Source organism: Archocentrus centrarchus, chromosome 1 (genome assembly GCF_007364275.1).
Source record: "Archocentrus centrarchus isolate MPI-CPG fArcCen1 chromosome 1, fArcCen1, whole genome shotgun sequence".
Taxonomy (NCBI): Eukaryota; Metazoa; Chordata; class Actinopteri; order Cichliformes; family Cichlidae; genus Archocentrus; species Archocentrus centrarchus.
The window spans coordinates 38,254,227-38,274,715 of record NC_044346.1 but is presented as its reverse complement, the minus strand read 5'-3'; the positions used below and the strand labels follow the sequence as shown (position 1 = coordinate 38,274,715).

The 20,489-nt window shown below is 43.8% G+C and overlaps 1 protein-coding gene across 1 annotated transcript in view; it reads right to left on the bottom strand.

The window, feature by feature from the left end:
• Nucleotides 1–20,489, bottom strand: part of rims1b (regulating synaptic membrane exocytosis 1b) — an 83,746-nt gene that overhangs the window by 45,994 nt on the left and 17,263 nt on the right. Inside the window, exons 2-4 of the mRNA XM_030753469.1 lie at nucleotides 14,511–14,724; nucleotides 10,958–10,969; nucleotides 280–581 (exon numbers count right to left, since the gene is read on the bottom strand). Of these exons, the coding sequence (XP_030609329.1) occupies nucleotides 280–581; nucleotides 10,958–10,969; nucleotides 14,511–14,724 (528 nt within the window). The remainder of the gene's footprint in view (nucleotides 1–279; nucleotides 582–10,957; nucleotides 10,970–14,510; nucleotides 14,725–20,489) is intronic.

The following is a 20,489-nucleotide window of genomic DNA, read 5'->3' as shown; positions in this document are numbered from 1 at the left end:
AGGCTAACCAGGATGAGACAGCTGTGAATTCTTACCAAGCACAACAAAGAATTAAAACAAAGGGACTGAGTCAAAATGATCTCAAGACCTGGCTGTGACCAACTCTCTTCACTGGTTAAGCTAGAGCACACTCAGAGCTGCACAGGGGATTAAAAAACACAAGAGCTTCAGCAAATTAATATAGCATAAAAACTGTATCCTGCAGCACTGCTAGCTTTCACCAATTCCTGTGATAAAAATGAAAAAAAGGGACAGGTTGCAAACAAAGAGGGATCTTACTTTTCTCTAGGGGGTTCACTTTGAGAGCGAGAGCCAAGCATGGTGTCAGCACCCTTGGGAGCGGTGACACCAGCGGGCGGATGTGTCCCGTCTGGCGGCCCTGTGTTGGCGTTGGTGCCGGAAGGCGGGGCTTGGGACCTGGAGCGAAGTAGCTTCCTGTCCCGCTGCGCCTCACCTCCCGTGGCTGGATCATTTAAAGAGGTGCCCAGGCTCCCGGGCCGCACCCCTGACCCCGAAAACCATTCGCCTGATTTGGTGAGAATCTCCTGTTGCTTACGGCACTGGTTGCATACCCACATTACCTGGAGAGGTCAAAAGGAAAGACGTTTTTGGCAAGCTTGCTTAAAGTATATTTAACTTTTAACATCCACCAGGTCACCAGAAACCCATCTAGGCTCACGGCTGGGTTTTGTTCTGGCCACATGCTAAAAGGGCACATTTTCAGAAACTATCCTGCAGCCTTCTTCCATGTGTCATAAACAGGCAAAAATTATCCAACTTTATCCAAACTCCTAAGTCTAGATGGGCTGTAGGTGACCTGCTCAATGTCAGGAGGTTAAATCTGCAGCATTAAAAAGATCTGCACAACATAGGTGAACTTTATTATGACTTTATTATGCTTGTAGCTTCGTACCATAACTTTACTGGTTTTTTATTGGTATTAAAAAGTGTTGCATTGTGCAAAAAAACACCCAAACTAACTGTAAAACATGGGGGGGGGGGTCAGCAGTCCCACACTTGCTGCTTTTCCTCCTTCCTTTGCAGAAGCTAATAAAATATTAAAGAGCACGATGATATGGCAAACTGTTTGAACACATCCATTATCTGTGAACACAGTTCAGTGAAGTCTGTGGTCAGAGGAGTCCCTTAAGAGATCATGTTTTGCCTCTAATACAGCTCTACTGTTATAAATAATATTATTATGACTTGAACAACAGTTTGATTCATTTATAGATTTATTTTAAAACAAACAAACATGTAAAAAAAAGGAGAAACAAATCTTTAAACTTTGCAGTTTTCACTCGCGGGCTTTAACAGCTCCACATGGATATTATGATTTTATCTGTACTTGTACTGGTACTGCACAGTATTTCCTAATACGATGTATATTTTTCTAGATTAAGCCGTTATTCTCCTGATGATGAATAAAGGCGTTATAAGGCTAGAAACAATAATGTAGATGAAGAGAAGGAAGAAAAGTGATTGTGTTATATATCATTTCTATCATGTTTACACCAGCAGGCCATGATTTCTACAATCCAGTCTCTATAAATCCAGCTGCATATTAAGAGTGATGTGTACAGGAATGTAAAGATGAAGATGATTAAGTCCCAGTCTTCATCCTCTAAATCAAACCCACAGACGACATCAAATACTCACACGTAGCCATGGCTACTGAATATCACCTCACTTCGACAGCACAAAAACAACAGGACTTATCTGCCGCCGCATTTATAATCCCGCCGGTTTATTCTGCAGAGAATAAAGCCACAGCAGAGAGGAAACACAGTCGTCCTTTGTGTTACGTTGCAGAGCCTTGGCACAAAGTGAAAACAAAACACCTCTGGGACCTTTGGAAGCCCCCAAAATGTTACTCCTCTTTGACAGGCAGTGGGATGCACTGTTAGCAGTCAGTTTAGCAGTTAGCCTTCAGTGAGCCAAAGCACATTCATCATGGCCTGATTGAATCCTAGTTGGCGGATGTCCAGACTAATCTAAAGTAAATCAGCTGCCGGCACGGCCCACAGCTGTCGGGCAGCCGCCCAGCCACACACTACAGTCTCTTTCTCTCTGTATCTTTCTCCACCTCGGCGGAGGGGCACCAGATTAGCAGTGGCCGGTAATCCTTTCACCCTTATACAACTCATCATCAGTTAACAATACAAGCTCACAATTCATACTCACAATTCATAGCTTTTAACCTATAATTCACCCCATTTCCCCTCCTTTATGTGCATGCTGTGATATAAAATATTTAAAATCAAACGTCAGCCACATGATCAAATCTTCACATCTTAATAACATTTAAACATTAAACCCAGTTTTAATTATGATGCCACAGTGACACCCTTTCTTCAAACCTCTTACAGCTTTTAATGGTAAGGATCACTGGGGGGGGGGGGGGGGGGGGGGGCTGTAATGACAGCCAGGCTCTTCAACCTGAAATGAGCTGGAGTGCTTGAACTTACTCTGCACATGCTCAGTAGGATTTTCTTGGTATCATTTCACTGTCAGAGGTTTTGGACAAAAGTTAGTTTCTGGATGGATGATGGATTTGGACAAATAGCAACCAGGTGCTGACCTACAGGACTGTTTTGAGGATGGGGTCCATCTTAAAAAAAGAAATCACTGATTATCCATGATGTCTGTGCAGCTCTCCATGCACGGACCGCAGGCTTTACATCCGACTCGCCTGAAGACGTCAGCCATGCATGCTGCCCAACCAAAGGGGTGAAGACAGGCTTTTATCACCTCTTTGCCAGGTCAGACCCCTCTGTCAGACCCCCGTTGTGGCCCTCACCCCTCTTCCTGTCTCCACTGATAGCCGAAGCTTCTACATCACTACTGCACACCTCGAATCCCCGCCTCCCATTATTACAGTGCGCCTTCTCCAGGTGGTAAGCGTGGACAACTACACCCATGGGAATACCACAGGTACTCCCTCTGTGTTCTCAGCCCCCTCCTGTATTCATGCTACACCCATGCCTGCTTAGAAAGAGGCCACAAACATCATTGTAAAGTTTGCAGGTGGCACAGCAGGTGTGGTTTTGATTTGAAGAAGGGAACAGAAAACATCACACACTCCAAATGCAGATAAAAATGTCCTTCTGGATCCAGAGACTCACTTCATGCATGGTGTGGAGGGAGTTTCTGTTCATCCTTAGTAGAGGCATAGTCTTGCTTTTTTTAAAAACACAGTACCGTCATATAATCTATTGCATACGCTGGTAAAATGTCAGGAAGGCATTTAAAAAAAATAGATACGACCCAACCCAACTACTGAGCTTCATTAAGCACCATCTGCAGTAGACGCTGCTTTGGTGGTTGCTGCCACTGATGAGGAGTTAACATGAAATCATCATAGAGACATTCATCACCTCTGTGGTTCTGTATATGCTTCAAAGCTTACACCACCGAGGGAGGGTAGTAAACACACACACACACACACACACACACACACACACACACACACACACACACACACAGAGGAAACATTTAATCCTTTACTGGAGTGATTGCACTCTGTGTTCCTAGATTGTTTGAAACATGTGTAGGGGGAATTAGTGTATGTGTGTGTGTGTGTGTCATTGCATACATATATACATGCACCCAGTAACGAGTGCATGTGTGAGAGAGACACATGTGTTGCTACCAGCATCAGTGTGACCCTCCAATTAGCTCCACCCACCCATTGGCAGCCCACTCCGGTGTCACCGCGAGTTCATGTTGCAGCGCGAGTGCACGCCACGGAGTGTCTGCGTGATGTGTGTTACACGACGTGAATGTAGGACGCTCCTAAAACCTTCATGCCTAGAAGAGTGCGGCGTGGGCGACTGCCTGTAGGCGAGGTGTGTGTGTGTGTGTGTGTGTGTGTGTGTGTGTGTGTGTGTAGAATAAGCATTGCTGTTTCTGTCGTGTAATAATGTCAACCTCCTTCTGCCTAAAAATGTGCTTCTCCATGGTAACAAAATCACACAGACAAGCCAGTGAAGCTGTGTGTGTGTGTGTGTGTGTGTGTGTGTGTGTGTGTGTGTGTGTGTGTGTGTGTGTGTGTGTGTGTGTGTGTGTGTGTGTAGTCCTAAAAGACAATGATAACAAAAATTAAAAGGAGAATTTTTTCTCAAATAAACTGAGTGAAGCTACGACTCAGAGGAAACTTCCTGGTCTGAACCTGAACGCTCGGCTCTCGTTCCTTCCTCTGGATTCTCTCCTCCTCCTCTTTCCTTTTCCCATCGTGCCAACTTTGTCCTTTGCTGTTCTTTCCTTTCTTTCTTTTACCTCCCTTTTACTTTCTTCTCCTTATTAACATTCTTCCCCTTCCCCATCACGTATTTAAACTAAGCGCTTTCCTGCCTTTCATTCCTCCACCATCGATTCCTTTTTCCTTTCCTGTCCTCTTTGAGCTTAACTTTCCTTTTCTGTTTTCATTCCTTCACCCTTCTCTCCTCTCCTTCTGTATTTCTTTCCCTTAACCCATTTCCTTTCCTTCACTCTTATCTTTCTCTGTTTCTTATTTCCTATCTGTTCCTTTCCTCACAATTTATTTCACCTCCTCACTTTTCTTGGCTTCATTGGCTCTGCTCTTATTTCTTATTCCCTTTCCCTGCTTTCCCTTTTCATTTCTTTCTTTTCATTCCTCCACCCTCCTCCCCTTTCACCTTTCCTTAACTTATATCCTTTCTTTTTTCTCATTTCCTTTCTACTAAATGGTCTTGTCTCTTCCCTCCATTTAGAAAGTCTATTGCATGGCACTGAGCTGGAGTGGCCCTCCAATCTCATTGTACATCCTGTATAATGACAATAATAAAGGCATTCTATTTGTCTTTCCTTTCCTCTCTTCTCTAAGCTTTGACTTCCTTGTCCTTCTCATTCCTCAACCCTTCTCTCCTCTCATTGGCTTCTCCGTTTTTCTTTCATTCCTTCTTGCAATGAAATTTCCCTTCCTTAATTTATATCCTTTATTTCCCCTTATTTCCTTTTCACTAATTCCTCCTGTTCCTCTTCGTTTGCATTTCTTTTCCTTTCCACTTCCCATTTCTTCTCTCTTATTTTTTGTCTTACTTCCTCTCCATTGCTCGTCTTTCCCCTCCATTGGTTTCCTTCCTTCTCTTTCCCTTTCACCTTGGCTTTACTCTTTCCATTATCGTTTTTCTTCTAATCGCTCCTCACTTTCTCAGCTAGCTAACACACCTGGCTGGCTTGACAAATGAAGACACGACACACCTGTCACTCTCATGTCTGTAACTCTCCACCCCCACCCACTTCATTTCCCACCCCCGGCGTCTGGGACATCCATCTGCTGACAGAACAGGAAAGCAGCATTCAGCGAGAACAGCATCCATTTAGGCCGAACTGTGTGAACATCAGCTTTCCTTAAATGGGCAGAATAGATGGGAGCCTCGGGGACGGCAGATCAGTGGGGAGGGGGGCAGTCGGCTCTCGGTGTGTGTGTGTGTGTAGGGACCCCGCCTTCAAGACAAACACACACATCGACAGAATGACATACGAGGCGGCGCCGAGCGTAAACTGCCATCATTCACGGGGAACGGTAAATCGTGAATGGTGAGAAGAAAGACGACCGCCGAGGACATAATGCTCCATTTCCACTAATAAGGTTGTAGATCAACTCTGTAAGCAGGCCGGACCCACTCTGTGGGCTGAAGGGAAAGCAAAGCTGCCGTGGCTGTAAATCCACACCGGTTTCTCACCTCCGAGCTTGAAATAATTCTCTCACTGCGCTTCGCATCAGCGCCCTGGAGAGAGTTTGTAAAACCATATAAGCATAAGCAAAATAGATTTCTCACCAGTTTTACAACTTTTTAAATAAAAAAAAATCCTCTTGAAGTGTTGTGAGCACTAAAAGCAGCACTGTCTTTTTTTAATTGCTGAGTAGAGACGTGGCAATTATTGAGGAGAAACAGTGACATGTAGCAACACCCCCCCACACACACACACACACACACACATTCAAACCAGCGATGCTGTGGTTTAAACAGTGTAACAATAGGAACATTTCCTAGATGATATTATTATTGTTGTGACCAAAAAACCTCACATGTGCTCGCCACCACTGACTGAGTAAAAGGACCAATGCACGGCATCACGGGTCCCTTCAGATGACCATATAAGGTAATCTGCCATTTCTGACATCACACACACAGAGGAGTAGAAAAAACTGTTTGGAGTTTCATGTTGGAGGCTTGTTGAGTACTTAATTAAGAAAATCTAAGTACGAACAGGTGCACACAATGTTTTTTTGTTTGTAGTTATTTTGTCAAAAACTCTGTTTAGTCTATTATTTTTCACATGGTAAAGTCAGGCAGACTAAACGTAATAAATGACTTCAGTTTGTTGAACAGCTTATTTCTCTGTGCTGATTTATGAGGAGCGACCTGATTACTTGGATCTGAATGATCGCTCTTGTTTCTTGCCCAGCTGGACTCCTTGAACTCAGCAGTTAAAATAGCAAAAAAATAACACAAAGCACGTCTAAAAACCTCTGAACTCTTACGTGGGCCTTTGCTTTAAAGCAAGGGAGCTGAAACAAAGCACTTTAAGCATTAAAGGCTCATATTATGGATGAGCCTCTGTATGGAAAGGTTTTAGGCAGATTACCAACTACAAGCCTAAAACCCCCCACTCCACAGACGACCTACAAACTGCAAATAGACTGAACGAGTTCTATTGTCGTTTTGATGGTCAGTTCAGCAGCCTTCACACCTCCACCAGTCCCAACTACAATACAGCCAACACAAATATTCACCCCCCAACCTCCCCCAATCCCCACACCTCAGAGAAGCCCACATCATCAAGGACTCCCACCCCAGAGTCCCCCTCCTCCCCCACCCCCACAGTCTTTTGTATTCAGGAGGACCAGGTGCTAAAGCAGTTCAGGAGTGTCAAAGCTCGCAAAGCTCCAGGTCCAGATGGTGTCTCACCTGCCACACTGAGACACTGTGCTAACGAGCTTGCCCCATTGTTCACGAACATCTTCAACTCCTCACTGGAGGCTTGCCACGTGCCTGTCTGCTTTAAAACCGCTACCATTGTTCCTGTCCCCAAGAAGCCAAGGATCACTGGACTAAATGACTACAGACCTGTGGCACTGACTTCTGTGGTCATGAAGTCATTTGAGCGTCTGGTGCTGTCCCACCTCAAGTCCCTCACAGCCCCCCTTCTGGACCCCCTGCAGTTTGCCTACAGAGCCAACAGGTCTGTGGACGACGCCATCAACCTGACTCTGCACTTCATCCTACAGCATCTGGACTCCCAGGGAACCTACGCCAGGATCCTGTTTGTGGACTTCAGCTCTGCCTTCAACACCATCATCCCTGATCTCCTCCAAGAAAAGCTGTCCCAGATGAACGTGCCTGATCCCATCTGCAGGTGGATCACTGACTTCCTGACGAACAGGAAGCAGCACGTGAGGCTGGGGAAGAATGTCTCGGACTCCCGGACCATCAGCACTGGCACTCCTCAGGGCTGTGTCCTCTCTCCTCTGCTCTTCTCCCTGTATACCAACTGCTGCACCTCTGACCACCAGTCTGTCAAGCTTATTAAGTTTGCAGACGACATGACTCTCATCGGACTCATCTCAGACGGGGACGAGTCGGCCTACAGGATGGAGGTCAAACGTCTGGCGTCCTGGTGCAGCCACAATAACCTGGTACTGAACGCCCAGAAGACAGTGGAGATTATAGTGGACTTTAGGAAGCACACAGCCCCTCTACCCTCCATCATCCTGACTGACACCCCCATCACCACAGTGGACTCTTCTCGCTTCCTGGGAACTACCATCACCCAGGACCTCAAGTGGGAGCCCACCATCACCTCTGTCATCAAAAAGGCCCAGCAGAGGATGTACTTCCTGCGGCAGTTGAAGAAATTCAACTTGCCAGCAAGGACCATGGTGCAGTTCTATACTGCCATCATTGAGTCCATCCTCACCTCCTCCATCACTGTGTGGTACGCTGGAGCCACCACTAGGGACAAACAGAGACTACAGCGCGTTGTGCACTCTGCTGAGAAGGTGATTGGCTGTAACCTCCCATCTCTCCAGGACCTGTACACCTCCAGGACACTGGGGCGTGCAGGTCGGATCACAGCCGACCACTCTCACCCTGGGCACAGACTTTTTGACCCTCTCCCCTCAGGCAGGAGGCTACGGTCCATACGGACCAGAACCTCCCGCCATAAGAACAGTTTCTTCCCCTCTGCTGTTGGACTCATGAACAATTACCCTAAGACTGTTACCACCACCCTCCACAAACGCTGATGACCCTATGTCTATGCACCTGTCTGACTGCACTGATGTACATATTAGTGGAATATAGTCTACATTCTTCTATCTTTTAATTAGTCTCTGCACTGTATATTTTGTAATTTTGTAATATTGTGCTATAGTTATAGCTCTAATATCTCTGTATATTTGCAATTTGTATACTTGTATATTGTCTTATAGTTTTTATACTTATTTGTTTTTTTTTTCTGTAAGCACGAAGTACCGCAGCAATTTCCTAATGCTGTGAACCTGTTCACACATATGGCAATAAAAACCTTCTGATTCTGATTCTGATTCTGATTCTGATTAAGACTGTTAACACTGACATATCCGGTCAACGAGGTCCTATTATTAGACGTATCTGATGGACATAGCTGTCAACTCTAAAATCCAGACTATGCTGTCATAGCTGTCATCCTCATAAATGGTTTTATATGCAAAGAAGGTGAACAGCTTTGTGTTGGTGTATCAGCAGATGCAGGAAAAGAGGAAAGACACAAGTTGAGACAATTAAAATAGAGAGAACACTGTGTGTGTGTGTGTGTGTGTGTGTGTGTGTGTGTGTGTGTGTGTGTGTGTGTGTGTGTGTGTGTGTGTAGGCTGCAGATTAAGTTGTGTATGAAAAGAGAGGAGATAAGTGTGCAGCAGGTTAGTCTCCCAGTACTGAGAAACGTGATGGAGAGTATGCAGCGCTTCCTCCCTTCTGGTGAAAAACTGCAGTGTAAGCATGCAGTTGTTGATGCAGCTGAATGTGTGCGTGAAACTAACTGAATGCTTCCACACACACACACACACACACACACACACACACACACACACACACACACAGCTGCAACCAGATAACAGAAAAATTAAAAAATGAAGTGTGCATGTGAGAGTTTGGAAAAGCCTTAATGTGGCTTGAAAGACACTTTTTCTTTGGCACTGGAGGATGTCAGGTGTTTGTGTTTGGAGCCAGGACCCGCCTGTTCTCCACTGGGAGGCAGTGCGCCTCTACAAAGGAGACAGATTGTCGGCAGTTAGTTCAGTTTCTGGAAGCCATCTGGAGCTGACATTAAACACACATAAACAAACACTCAGACATTAACAAGCTATAGCACCAGCAAAAGCAGGGCAGCTTCACAGAGAGGGCCACGGATACACACCAGCTTCTTATCACACTTCAGAGCTCGCGAGCCGTTCTGTAGCAACCTGGGACTGTTTAAACTAATTCTATATTTCAGTTCTCCCGTTTTTGTTTCTGACTAAATCTCAGAAAGAACTGCTGTAGGTTTTGTGCATCATGTCTTGCAGACAGACGGATGTTTCTGCTGCACCTCTACAGTCCAGAGGTGCTCGAGAAGATGATCGTGATTGGAAGACTGGCCAAATTTAAAAGCGGTAAGGTTTTTGATCTTTACAGGCCCGTTTCCAGAACGTTTGGATCACCCCTCATATGAGTTAACTTTTCACAGTTCTACTCTGGCTTTAACCTGCATGGAGCTGTAAAACTTCCGACTATTTTTCAGAAGGTGTAACATCAGACAGCTAAACCTCTTTCTGAACTTGACAGGTCTCAGCAGTAACAAAGTATTTTGCAGTGACCAAGCATTAACAGGAAGTGGTAAATGGACAAACTGGAACATATATATAAATATATATATACCTGGGCCCTTCCCGTCTCCCCATGGCAAGGCTGGTCTGGTCTCAAACACACAGGCAGGGAAAGCATGCACAGGCATGAGTGTGCATTCATTATGCAGATAAAAGGTCTTTCTTACATTCATATATACATGCCAGCTGAAATGCCAATCTCCCAGACCCCATTTTTGTTTTGTCTAAATATTTATTCTTCCCCTTCATAGCACAGCCATGCCTACAGCCACAGGAAGAGGGGGTCAGGATGGGTCAGAAGGGTCAGACACCCTCTGCAGACAGCCTATGTCATGGCTCATGCTCGCTCTGCCTGCCACTTGATTTTCAGGGTCTGCGTTCATTCTCAGAATTAGAGTGTGAATACGGGGTCACCAGCCAGCTGCCCTGAGAACACTTAGCAATGATCGGTGAGGCAAAAACCGATGGCGGGTCTGAATCCCTCTTCTGAAACTGCGAATGAGCACAGACCCGTGTGTGGAAGGAGGGGACAATAGTAGAGACCCATGCAGCAAAAATCCATGGATTGCCCAGCAAGTCTTACCCTGTCCTTCACTATGAGACACTTTGCAGGGGGAGGAGACAGACAATGGACACAGAGTTAGTCAGGATTTACATGGAGGGAAAAACCGCTGAGGAGACAGCGGTGCCAGGTGTCTCCACCCCAGATAGTACAGTAAAGGCTCAGAGAAATAACACCAACTATCAGAGACTCCCTTTGTTCAGTTAAGTCAGTAATCCATCAGTGGATTTGTGCAAACACTGGCTACGTTCCAACCCGATAGCTCGCTCTCTTGCATCTGATACTGTTGGATTTCTTCCCCTTTTCTTTCAGCTGGGAAATGATGAGTCCCACCAACATGTAAGGAACCAAACTTATTTGGTTTTACGTCATATTTCCGGGATAGAAATCAACACACAGGAGAGATCCCAGCTCCAGATCTAAACGCAGCCAGCATTTCTTCCCTTTACCTTCAGGTATTACAGACGTCACATTCACGGCACACAGAGAGAACAGAAAAAAAAAAGAAAAAAGATGCTAACCACTTTGTCCTCCTTTGTGGCATGCAGTCCGGGTAGCAGGGAGAATCGAGAAAAGTGAGGGAGGGAGTGGGAGAGGCGAGAAGTGAATGATAAAAAGGAAGAAGAGAGAAGCCGAGGAGGTGAAGGTGTGATGAGGACAGATTTTGAGAAAAGAAAAATAAGGAGAAAAAGGAGAAAGTGTGGTGCAAACATCTGTTAGTTACATTCTGCAGAATCGTTTCACAATACTTCATATTCAATGACAGAGTCCGAGGGCAGCGGACACAACAGCACGCACACGTATGTGATCACTGACATGTTAGGCTGCAGCAACATGCACGACCATGCCCGCTCATGACCTGTGACCTGTGATCGGGGTGGGTCATGCCTCCTCTGCACACAGACAGATTTAGGACACTAAAAGCAACATGGAGCACGTTTTTACACATATTTCCCCCTTTTAAACCCATTTTCTGGATTTTTAAACCACAAAAATCCGTTACATCCAGAATATTCAGGGTATTCAAATAATAAATTTAGTGCCCAGCCGTTCCTATGTGATGTCACGTAGAGGCTAAGCTTTGTGGTTTGTGTGTTACTGTGATGCCTTCTGCAGGGCACAGAGCAGCACTGCACAGCTCTGTCCATCACAGTCAATTAATATTACACTAAGCTGCTTATGATCAAGTGAAGGTTCGTTTCCTGATCATTTCTCCACAGTTGTTTAGTTTTTTTGAGTTTTATGGCGTTCCTACAGGACGAGTCATCTGAGGACAGATCGATTTGATTTTAAAGGGTCCAGAAACTTCATCATCTGCTATAAACTCCACCTGAGAAATATATCGATGCAGTTTGGTGTTTTAGCTGTACTGCTTTGACGGTTTTTGTGATACAATTATCTCTAGAAAACTGATTTTGGTATTTTCGTTATGTTGACTCTGGTGATGTTTTAAAATGATATTTAGCACTCGTCTTTGCTCTGTGGTATTTTTTTTTAAATGACGCTTTACATTCAGTATTTTTTGGTACTGTTTTAATAGTACATTAGGCATTTTTAGCACTGATACTTTTTAAAATCACACTTTTTGAAATGATCTTTTTTTTTTTTTTGGCCATAATGGCTTTTATCAACAGTGGAGAGTGACAGGAAATACGGGGGAAGACACATGGGGAACGGCGACAGGCCGGGACTCAAACCTGCGCCGCCCGTACTGCTGCACGGCATATGTATATGGTCACCTGCTCAACCTCTGAGCGACCCCAGCGCCTTGAAACATTCTTTGCTAATGTTTGAAGTAATGTTTTTAATGGTCAGAGTAAAAGCCTTTAAAAGGTTAAAACCTTTGTGGTATTCTTTCACTCTTATCATTTATTTTAATCATGTCGGTAAACTTCTTTTTATATAGTAGGGTTGGCTCGGGAGGACGCAGGCCAAACTGGCATCCATACTGGGGAACGACTCCCACCCCATGCGTGGGACTGTGGCAGCTCCTTCAGCGAGCGGCTGCTTCAAGTGTGTAAGAGCGCGCCATCGAAGGTCCTTCCTTCCGTTTTACTCATTCACCTAAACTAAACAGCAAGTGCAATAATCATTGATTTTTACTAAATGTATATAAATGATTAGAGATTTTTCTCTCAGATTTTAAAAATTATTTTTGTGCTGAGTGTTCTGCTCTCCCTTTGCTGTTTGCAACACCGTAAATTTCCCACAATGTCGGACAAATAAAGCATTATTTATCTTTTTCATTCTTGCATTAGTATATTTTGGTAGTCAGGCTGTTTTTAAAAATGAATTGGTACTTTTTTAATATTACCTACATACTAGGAGATACTGCTGTGCTGTGGTACTGTTTCAGCTGGATATCTGATATCTCATTTTTTTCTATACTGCTTTCAACAATGTGAACTTTTATATCTGTGGCTGCTGTTACACCTGAATTTCCCCTTTGTGGGACAATGAAGGCTGTTTAGTGTTACAGTTACTGAATATGAAAATACATTTTATAATTTAGACGAACGGACCCAAGTTTAAAAGCCTCTCGCTAACGTTTTACCAAGTGTATGTGGTGCATTCATTAACATACACGTGATGAAGCGAGCTGTTCTATATATGACAGTATATTCATAGAGCCCTAAATGTCATTGTTAGGTCCAAACTTCTGCCTCATGTGGGGTAAATGAGCAGTCTGTAGGCAGGAGAAATGTATGTGATGCAACAAATCTCACACTTTCCTAACGCTGTTATTTTGCACGGCTGGGCAAACAAGCTGAGACAGAGGCAAGCACTGCTGAGACCATGAGAGCGTCACTTCTGACACATCACTCCCACACACACACACACACACACACACACACACACAAACAGAAGAAGTGGAGCACGACTCGCATGTTGCGTATTCTTTGTAAGCATTTATGAATTAAACTGTTTAGTGAGAAAGGATCCAGAAAAATAAAGGGGAAATATTATGTTCTATAAATTCTCTTCTTGACAGCAAATGTTTATCGATGAACTGTAAATGAAGCGTTTAATGAACAGATTTTTTGTTTGGTGTCTTCTAATCCCAGTTAACTCAGCAGGTTTATAGACTAATTGACTCATTATGTCAAATATACAGAAACACAAAAATTGACAGAAAAGACAGGAGATTACACCTTAAATAATAATTCAGTGATTTTGTTCCCTAAAATTTCACTTTTAAATCATCCATTCACAAACATGAAGGTATTCAAAAAGATTGATGATATTTTAAGCCTTATTTCAAACATGTCTTTTTGCTGTATCTGTAGTATTTATAGATTGTGCTAGCCAACTCTCCATATTTCCATGTAGCAGCGTGCCTGCTGGTAAAGTAATATTAATGGCTGTACCAGCAGGGATACTATCTTTAGCCCCGTTTCTGACTGGCCTTTGAGTTCTGCATACGTGTGGTGATGGTGGGAGTCCAGGCCCAGCTGGGATGGGCGGATACTGAACAGATTGGGGACCAGCAGGCCAAGGGTGGAGGTCCCACAGTCAGGTAAGATAACCAGAAGCAGGGCCTCCATCTTTGGGTTGGAGGAGAGCCCAGAGAAGGCTTGGATGGAAGAGGGGCTGGGTCTTAAAATAGCACAAACATGCTTGGTTTATGGCTGGAAGGCACACTGATTCAACATGAATCCCATGAATGGAGATGATGTGGTGATACAGTGTGGGTCTGTAATTATGATAGTGCAGCTTGTAGCTCAGGCTAGGTGCAGGTCAGACACACCACGTTACCCATGAGGCACTGCCAGGATCTGCTACAGACATATAGAACTACAAAGGCTAAATTTTATCTACAATTTACCTGGATGGTGTTTCCTTTAGGTTTCACTGAATACTTGCAAACCTAATATTGCCATCAGGTCAAGTACTAGAAGAACAGCTCGGCACGGGTCACAGGTGCCGAACCGTTCTTTCAGGACACTCTCACCAAAGTGTGACGAGGAAAGGAAAAAGCAGACGTAACAAACACACAGAAGCAGAAGGACCGACTGAACATCATCTACGGCAGGAATGAGGCGAGGATGAAGGAAACATTCAGAGGTTTCTCACATTGTTGGAGCGCAGAGAGACCCGCCCTCCACAGCGAGCGCAGAATTTGATCTGGCAGTAGGAGCAGAGGTGGCCGCAGCCATCTGCAAACTTAGTCTTGCGGCAGATGCCGCAGGTGGGCGCGTCGTCCTTCTGCTGGGTCTGCTGGCGCCGCGTCTCGGCCCCGATGCGACGCACTTCCTGTTTGTAGCTCTCAAACTGCTTGTGCAGTGTTCTGAGGAGAGGAGACAGAGGTGGAAGATTAGTGGTGCATCATTTTTTTAAACTTCTTAACTCACCAGCTCTCTTCACAGAGATCTCCGTATCTAATTATCCATACACAAATCTAGAAGAAGATGCTGAAGGATGTCTGAATAACTGAATAATTTTCAGAATAAATAAATCATACAGAGAAAGAAAGTGATGTTTCAGTTACAGGAAAATAAGTGGCAATTAGAGCACCACTTGAAAGGTCCCTTTAAAAAGAAAAAAAAAAATCATACACCCAATTAAGTAAAACTTCAGCTCAGTTTTGCCCCCCCCCCCCCCCCCCCCCCCCCCTTTCCCGGGAAGCCAGTGATGGAAATAACCCAAGTGTGAATTGCAAATCAGGCCATGTGAAAACACCCACAGTGTTGTCTCCACAGAACTGTCAAAGGAATACTGAATTAGCATAGCATGGCTCGCTTATAGGAGACCCAGACAGGCACTTTAATTACCGCGCTTAGTGAGAGATTTAAGGCAGGAAGGAGATGCTTCATTCACACATTTGCAGCCAATTTGTCTGTTTGTGTAAGCAAACTAACTTTAGTCAGAGCTCTCGCAGCACGCTGACTTTATAGAGGAGTTATTTGTCAAACTGTGAAACTCTCACTTCTGGACACTTGATAAAGTTTAAAAATTACAAATGAATTATAAATATATTTAAAGTTGGTTAAGTGGAAACCCTGCTGGTTTTCAGGGCACTGAACTCCTGCTCACTGATTTCTATCTTCCACACGCACTTTGCTTGGATGGGCTATCAAACGACAACAGCAAGAGAAAAATGATATTTCAATATTTTAAAAGTTCGGTCACTGCTAACCAGCCGCTAACCAGCTGCTTCCAGAGAGGATCTCATCCTGTGGTCTTCAGTTCCATCATCCTGGACAAACTGAAGGTGGTGGGAAGTGTTCTACTCGCTCTAATCTGAACCTGCAGCAGGTGGAGACCTGGTTCAGTCATGAAAAAAAAGAGTCGAACAAGGACCGGCTACAGTTCCAGATGATGGAGTTAATCTGCAGTTAGGATGAAAGACTCGCTGGAGAGGCAGCTGATTATGTTTCTCACTTACTCATTTGGCCCAAATGAAAGTGCTGCACACACAAGTATAAATCTGGAGGAAATACAAATGCACTACATGATCTTTCATGTACTGCATTTGTATTTGCTCCAGATTTATGTGGAAGCATAGTGCAAAACAGTGTTTTGCACTGATTTACATGATCCAGTTCTCCACCTGCTGCAGGTTCTCATCACAGGGATCTTAAACCTTTGAGGAGAACTTCACATGAGAACAAGAACCATAGCACCACCAAAGTAAAATCTCTGTGTGGGAAACACTGCAGGAGTACCAGGGCAGTCAATTTAGTAACAACACCCACCAGAAGCACCCAGATCTGAGGTAACTTTTATATAACATGATAAACAGCATAAAAAAACCCCTCAGATATATTTAGTGGACAGAGTTACCTGGATCTATTGTAAGCAGACATCTCTTTCTCTGGGTCAGCTGCTGGGTAGGAACCGGGTTGAAAACATAACACCTGATCTGTTGTCAACAGCTTTTTGTGGTACAAATAATCAAAGAGATAATTGTCCTCCACCATGACCCAATCAAAGTCCAGGAACAATGCTGCGCTTCCACACAAATATTTTTTTTAAAAAGGTCTGTCAGGCAATATATCCAAATGAAATGATAAATAATTTCTGAAAAGTTTATAGTTTTCCTCAAATAAAGAAAAAAAAGGGATAAAAAACCAAACTATCGAAGAGAAACTTTGAGAGCCCAGGAAGTGAGCGTCTTCACTGCTGCCTTTCTGCCCGTCTGACTCAGTGCTGCAGCAGCAGACTGCCTCCATGCACAGTTGGAGCGGGGAGGAGCCCCGAGGTCTGGGACAGACTTCGGCCAATCGGCGAATGTGAGAAAAGGCTGGAACAGGCACAAGAGGGCTGGATGAAGTCTGCATTTTACATCAATGTTGAGCTTAGATGATGAAACATCTTCATTCAGGTACGTTTCAGTTTAAATGATAAAGCCATCTATAATGGAGAGCCAGGCCACATGAAACTGATCATCACAGTACTCTCAGTATTTCTGTCCAGAGAAGTGCAATCTGCATGAAGGTAGATGCATGAATGTGGAGCTAATTAAGTAACTACATGTGCCTTTAAGGGTCAAGATGGTGCGTATATCTGCACAAGAGCAGATCACGATCAGATTTACACTGTATCTTTGGGGTCCGAAGGTGAAGTATCAGGAGATTTTAAATATTCAGTTTATGGTTAGATTGCACACTTTTCCTCTCTGCCTGGTTGGTTAGCGTGACTAGATCATTGCTTCCTTGCCAAGAGTATCAGTGAATGTGGATGAGTACCCAGTGCTGTGCTTTTTAATTGTTTCTCTGTTTACATTAAGGTGCGAAATTGTCAGCAGAGGTTCGGTTTCTGTAAGAAACGAATCACGTGGTATAAATTACTTTATTTTCTCGGGGTGCACAATCACAGTTTCTCAGCGTTACATCAATCCTGAGCTCTTCATCCATCACCACTGTTGGCTGTGTCTGACTGAGGAAGTCAGGATGAAGCACAAATATCACAGGTTTCCAACAGAAAGCGTCTGCACATTCAAAAGCACCTGTATTTGTGAAGCACGTGCATGTTTTCACTCCAAAATTCTTCAATAAAGCTTTGATTTATCCATTGAGCCCTAAGCTGCATTTCAGAGGGGAAAAAACAACATGACACGTCACAAACGTGACCCCTGACCCCCGAGAAGCTATCCATCCTGCCAAGACGAGTCCCGGGGCTGAGCAAAGCCCGGGCGCCATGGGAACAGCTGTCAGAAACAGAGGGTGCACGGCAGGTTGCCATGGTACCGCAGCAGCGTCAAGCGCTGGGTGTCAGTGCACCAGCTGTTCCTGTTCTTAGAGATACAGTTTCATCAGCCTTTTTCTCCCACTTCCACACACTCAGCAGACGCGAGGCGGCTCGGGATGTAAAAATAAATCTGTGTTCTCAGCCTAAAACACGAGCGCCAGGGAGGAGGCTCTCGTCCTCTTCGTCCCCGAGTTTATCTGTACGCACCTGTTACTATTAGCAACCAAACTGCAACTATCATGGGTTTAAACCTGAATTCATTACATGGGGCCTATTCTGCTCATCTCCAACTGTATATATTTATTTTTGGACTCCATTTGAGTAGTTTTGCCTCATTTAGAGCTGGAAATAATCCTTATCTATTTTAAAGAAGGCCTCAGTTCATCCTTTGTGTGGAACAAATTATTGTAATATCTTCTGATTGGAAGCCTCTTCCAAACAGAAGGTGAGTGGCTGATATGACCATATTAGGGACATCCCATCTCTGTGACATCACACACAGCCAAGAGAAACTAAGCCTTTAGAGCAGTCTGAAACCTGAGGATTAAAGGTGCAAACACTGACCTCTTTATTTGAAACTTTAAAAACAACAACATTACCTCAGTAAACATCAGTCATTAGTTTCAAGTCTTACCAAATACAACAAGGTCAAAAAAAAGAATAACACAGGTGTGTTTTAAGGGTGTGGCTACTTTGTGATTGACACATCCCTAAACTATGAGGGTGCAGTCCACTTTGTGGTCTCAACAATAATAAGATAACTATGTGAGTAATGGTGAAAATAAAAATAATCAAATGAAAAATATAAAAATGAAAATAATTTTTTTTAAATAAATTAAATTTTAAAAATTTGTTTAAAAAATACAAATACAAATTAAATGTAACATGAAAAAATAATTAAAAAGTAAATAAAAATAAAAAGTAAAAAAGTAAAAGTCTTGGCTTGGACTAACCAATGGGTGACGTCATAGTGGCATCTTTTATATACAGTCTATGTGTGTGTGTGTGTGTGTGTGTGTGTGTGTTGCCAGATTCATCTCCCCCACACACTTTCCAACAATACATGAGCTTAACCTTGACTCAGCTGTGGATACATGAGTCACCCCAACCACATGGATAAAAACATAATCACTACACAAAGACACAGGAAGAGACGTCCTCTCAGGTAAGGACGCGCTCTTCGTGTTCACTCTGCTGTGTGTTCATCGATTACATGCCTGAGCCTGCTGCCTCCCCGGGGGTCAGCCACCATGCCTGGGAGCACAGGTGGTGAAGGGGAACTAAAGTATTTTACTGGAGCCTTCAGAGTCACTTTTCCAAGACACTTGTGTAGAGAAACACTGGTAAAAATGTAATGTTTCTTCCTAAACTTCTTCAAAGCCTGAACCCTGTTTTCCCACGTTTAAACGTCCTGGATGTAGTGCGTCATATCCAGTCTTTAAGTCACCGACATCATTTCCGGGTCCAAATGCTCCTAAATAAACAGCAATGGCATCACCAATGACTGTTCACTATTAAAGATGACTGTAACATACCTTATCAACTACAGCCAAAATATTGGTCACGTGACAATTTGGACCCGGAAATGGAATTCTATGTCATCACTTAACAACCGGATTATACTTAACAACCGGATTATACTCATCTACAGTTACCCACAGGCACCCTTTCAATAACTGACACATGAATAAAGATAACACACTGTGGATATCACGGTGTGTTATCTCTAACCTTTAACCTCAAATATCTTTAACCTCACAGCCCGCCTCTGGTCCACACAACATTTACCGGTGCAGTAACCGAGTCCAGATTTGGTCCAAGCGTGCCTCTGTCTATGAGGGCATGCAGCATAGAATCACATGACCATCTACCGGAGGAGACCCAGAAGACTTTGAGCCCTGTCTTGGTATCGCTTCGTTTTATCTTCATTTTAGGGAAATGTTAATTTTGTTTTCGACTCCAGCCTTTCTGCTGCTGTTTCATGATGATTATGCCTTAAATTAAGTTTAAGCACTTAGATCTTAACTACTAAGAGAAACTTTTCCATTTGGAGACTGTTGAGACTGAAGCAGAGACAAAAGGAGAAGGAGTCTCAAAATTTCAAGACTGCTCGGACATAAAAACTGAACCATTTCTCCCAAGTGGTCAAAAAAGGTCCATTTTCAGGGTGCAGTTTTTTTAAATGATGTTCGGTGAGAGCGAACACCGTATACCCTGTAAAAGTTCGATCTGACTCAGGGCCAGATTAGGCATATTTGGGTGTGTATCTGGCTGTCATACCTCACTTGGAAGCAGGAATTTTTAACCCAATACTCATTAAGAACTGCATTTCCCTCCTCAACAGTACCAACGGCTAATCACAATTCTTTGCATTTAACACATAACATAGCAACACCACATCCACAGAGACCGCTTAAAGAATTAAGGGAGCTCTCGATCATCACGGGATAGCAGAAAGTCAGTCTGTCCAGTTAGGACACTGGAATAAGGAGAGCAGTGGTCTGTGGCCACCACCTCAAAAACCCTTTTTAGGTTCGTCTCATTGTCCCCTTTCATTTGCACCAAAGCAGGTGAAATTGGTTCACAGTGCTTTATGCTTTCTAGCCGGACAGACTGATTAACCAACTCTATGTTATACTGTAACGATCTGTGTTTTTTATAATAAAGTAGGGTCTTTACCTCGTATATGTATGTATGCTGTTGTTGTCAGTTGGCACTATATAAATAAAAGACACAGGTCATTTTTAGAAGCAGTAGTCTGGCAGACAGTTATGAAGACTCATCGTGAAAAGACAAATTTGAAGCCTTTGAGTCATTGAGTTACTTTTCCAGCAGACCCCAGGATGAGCCTTTTAGGCAAAC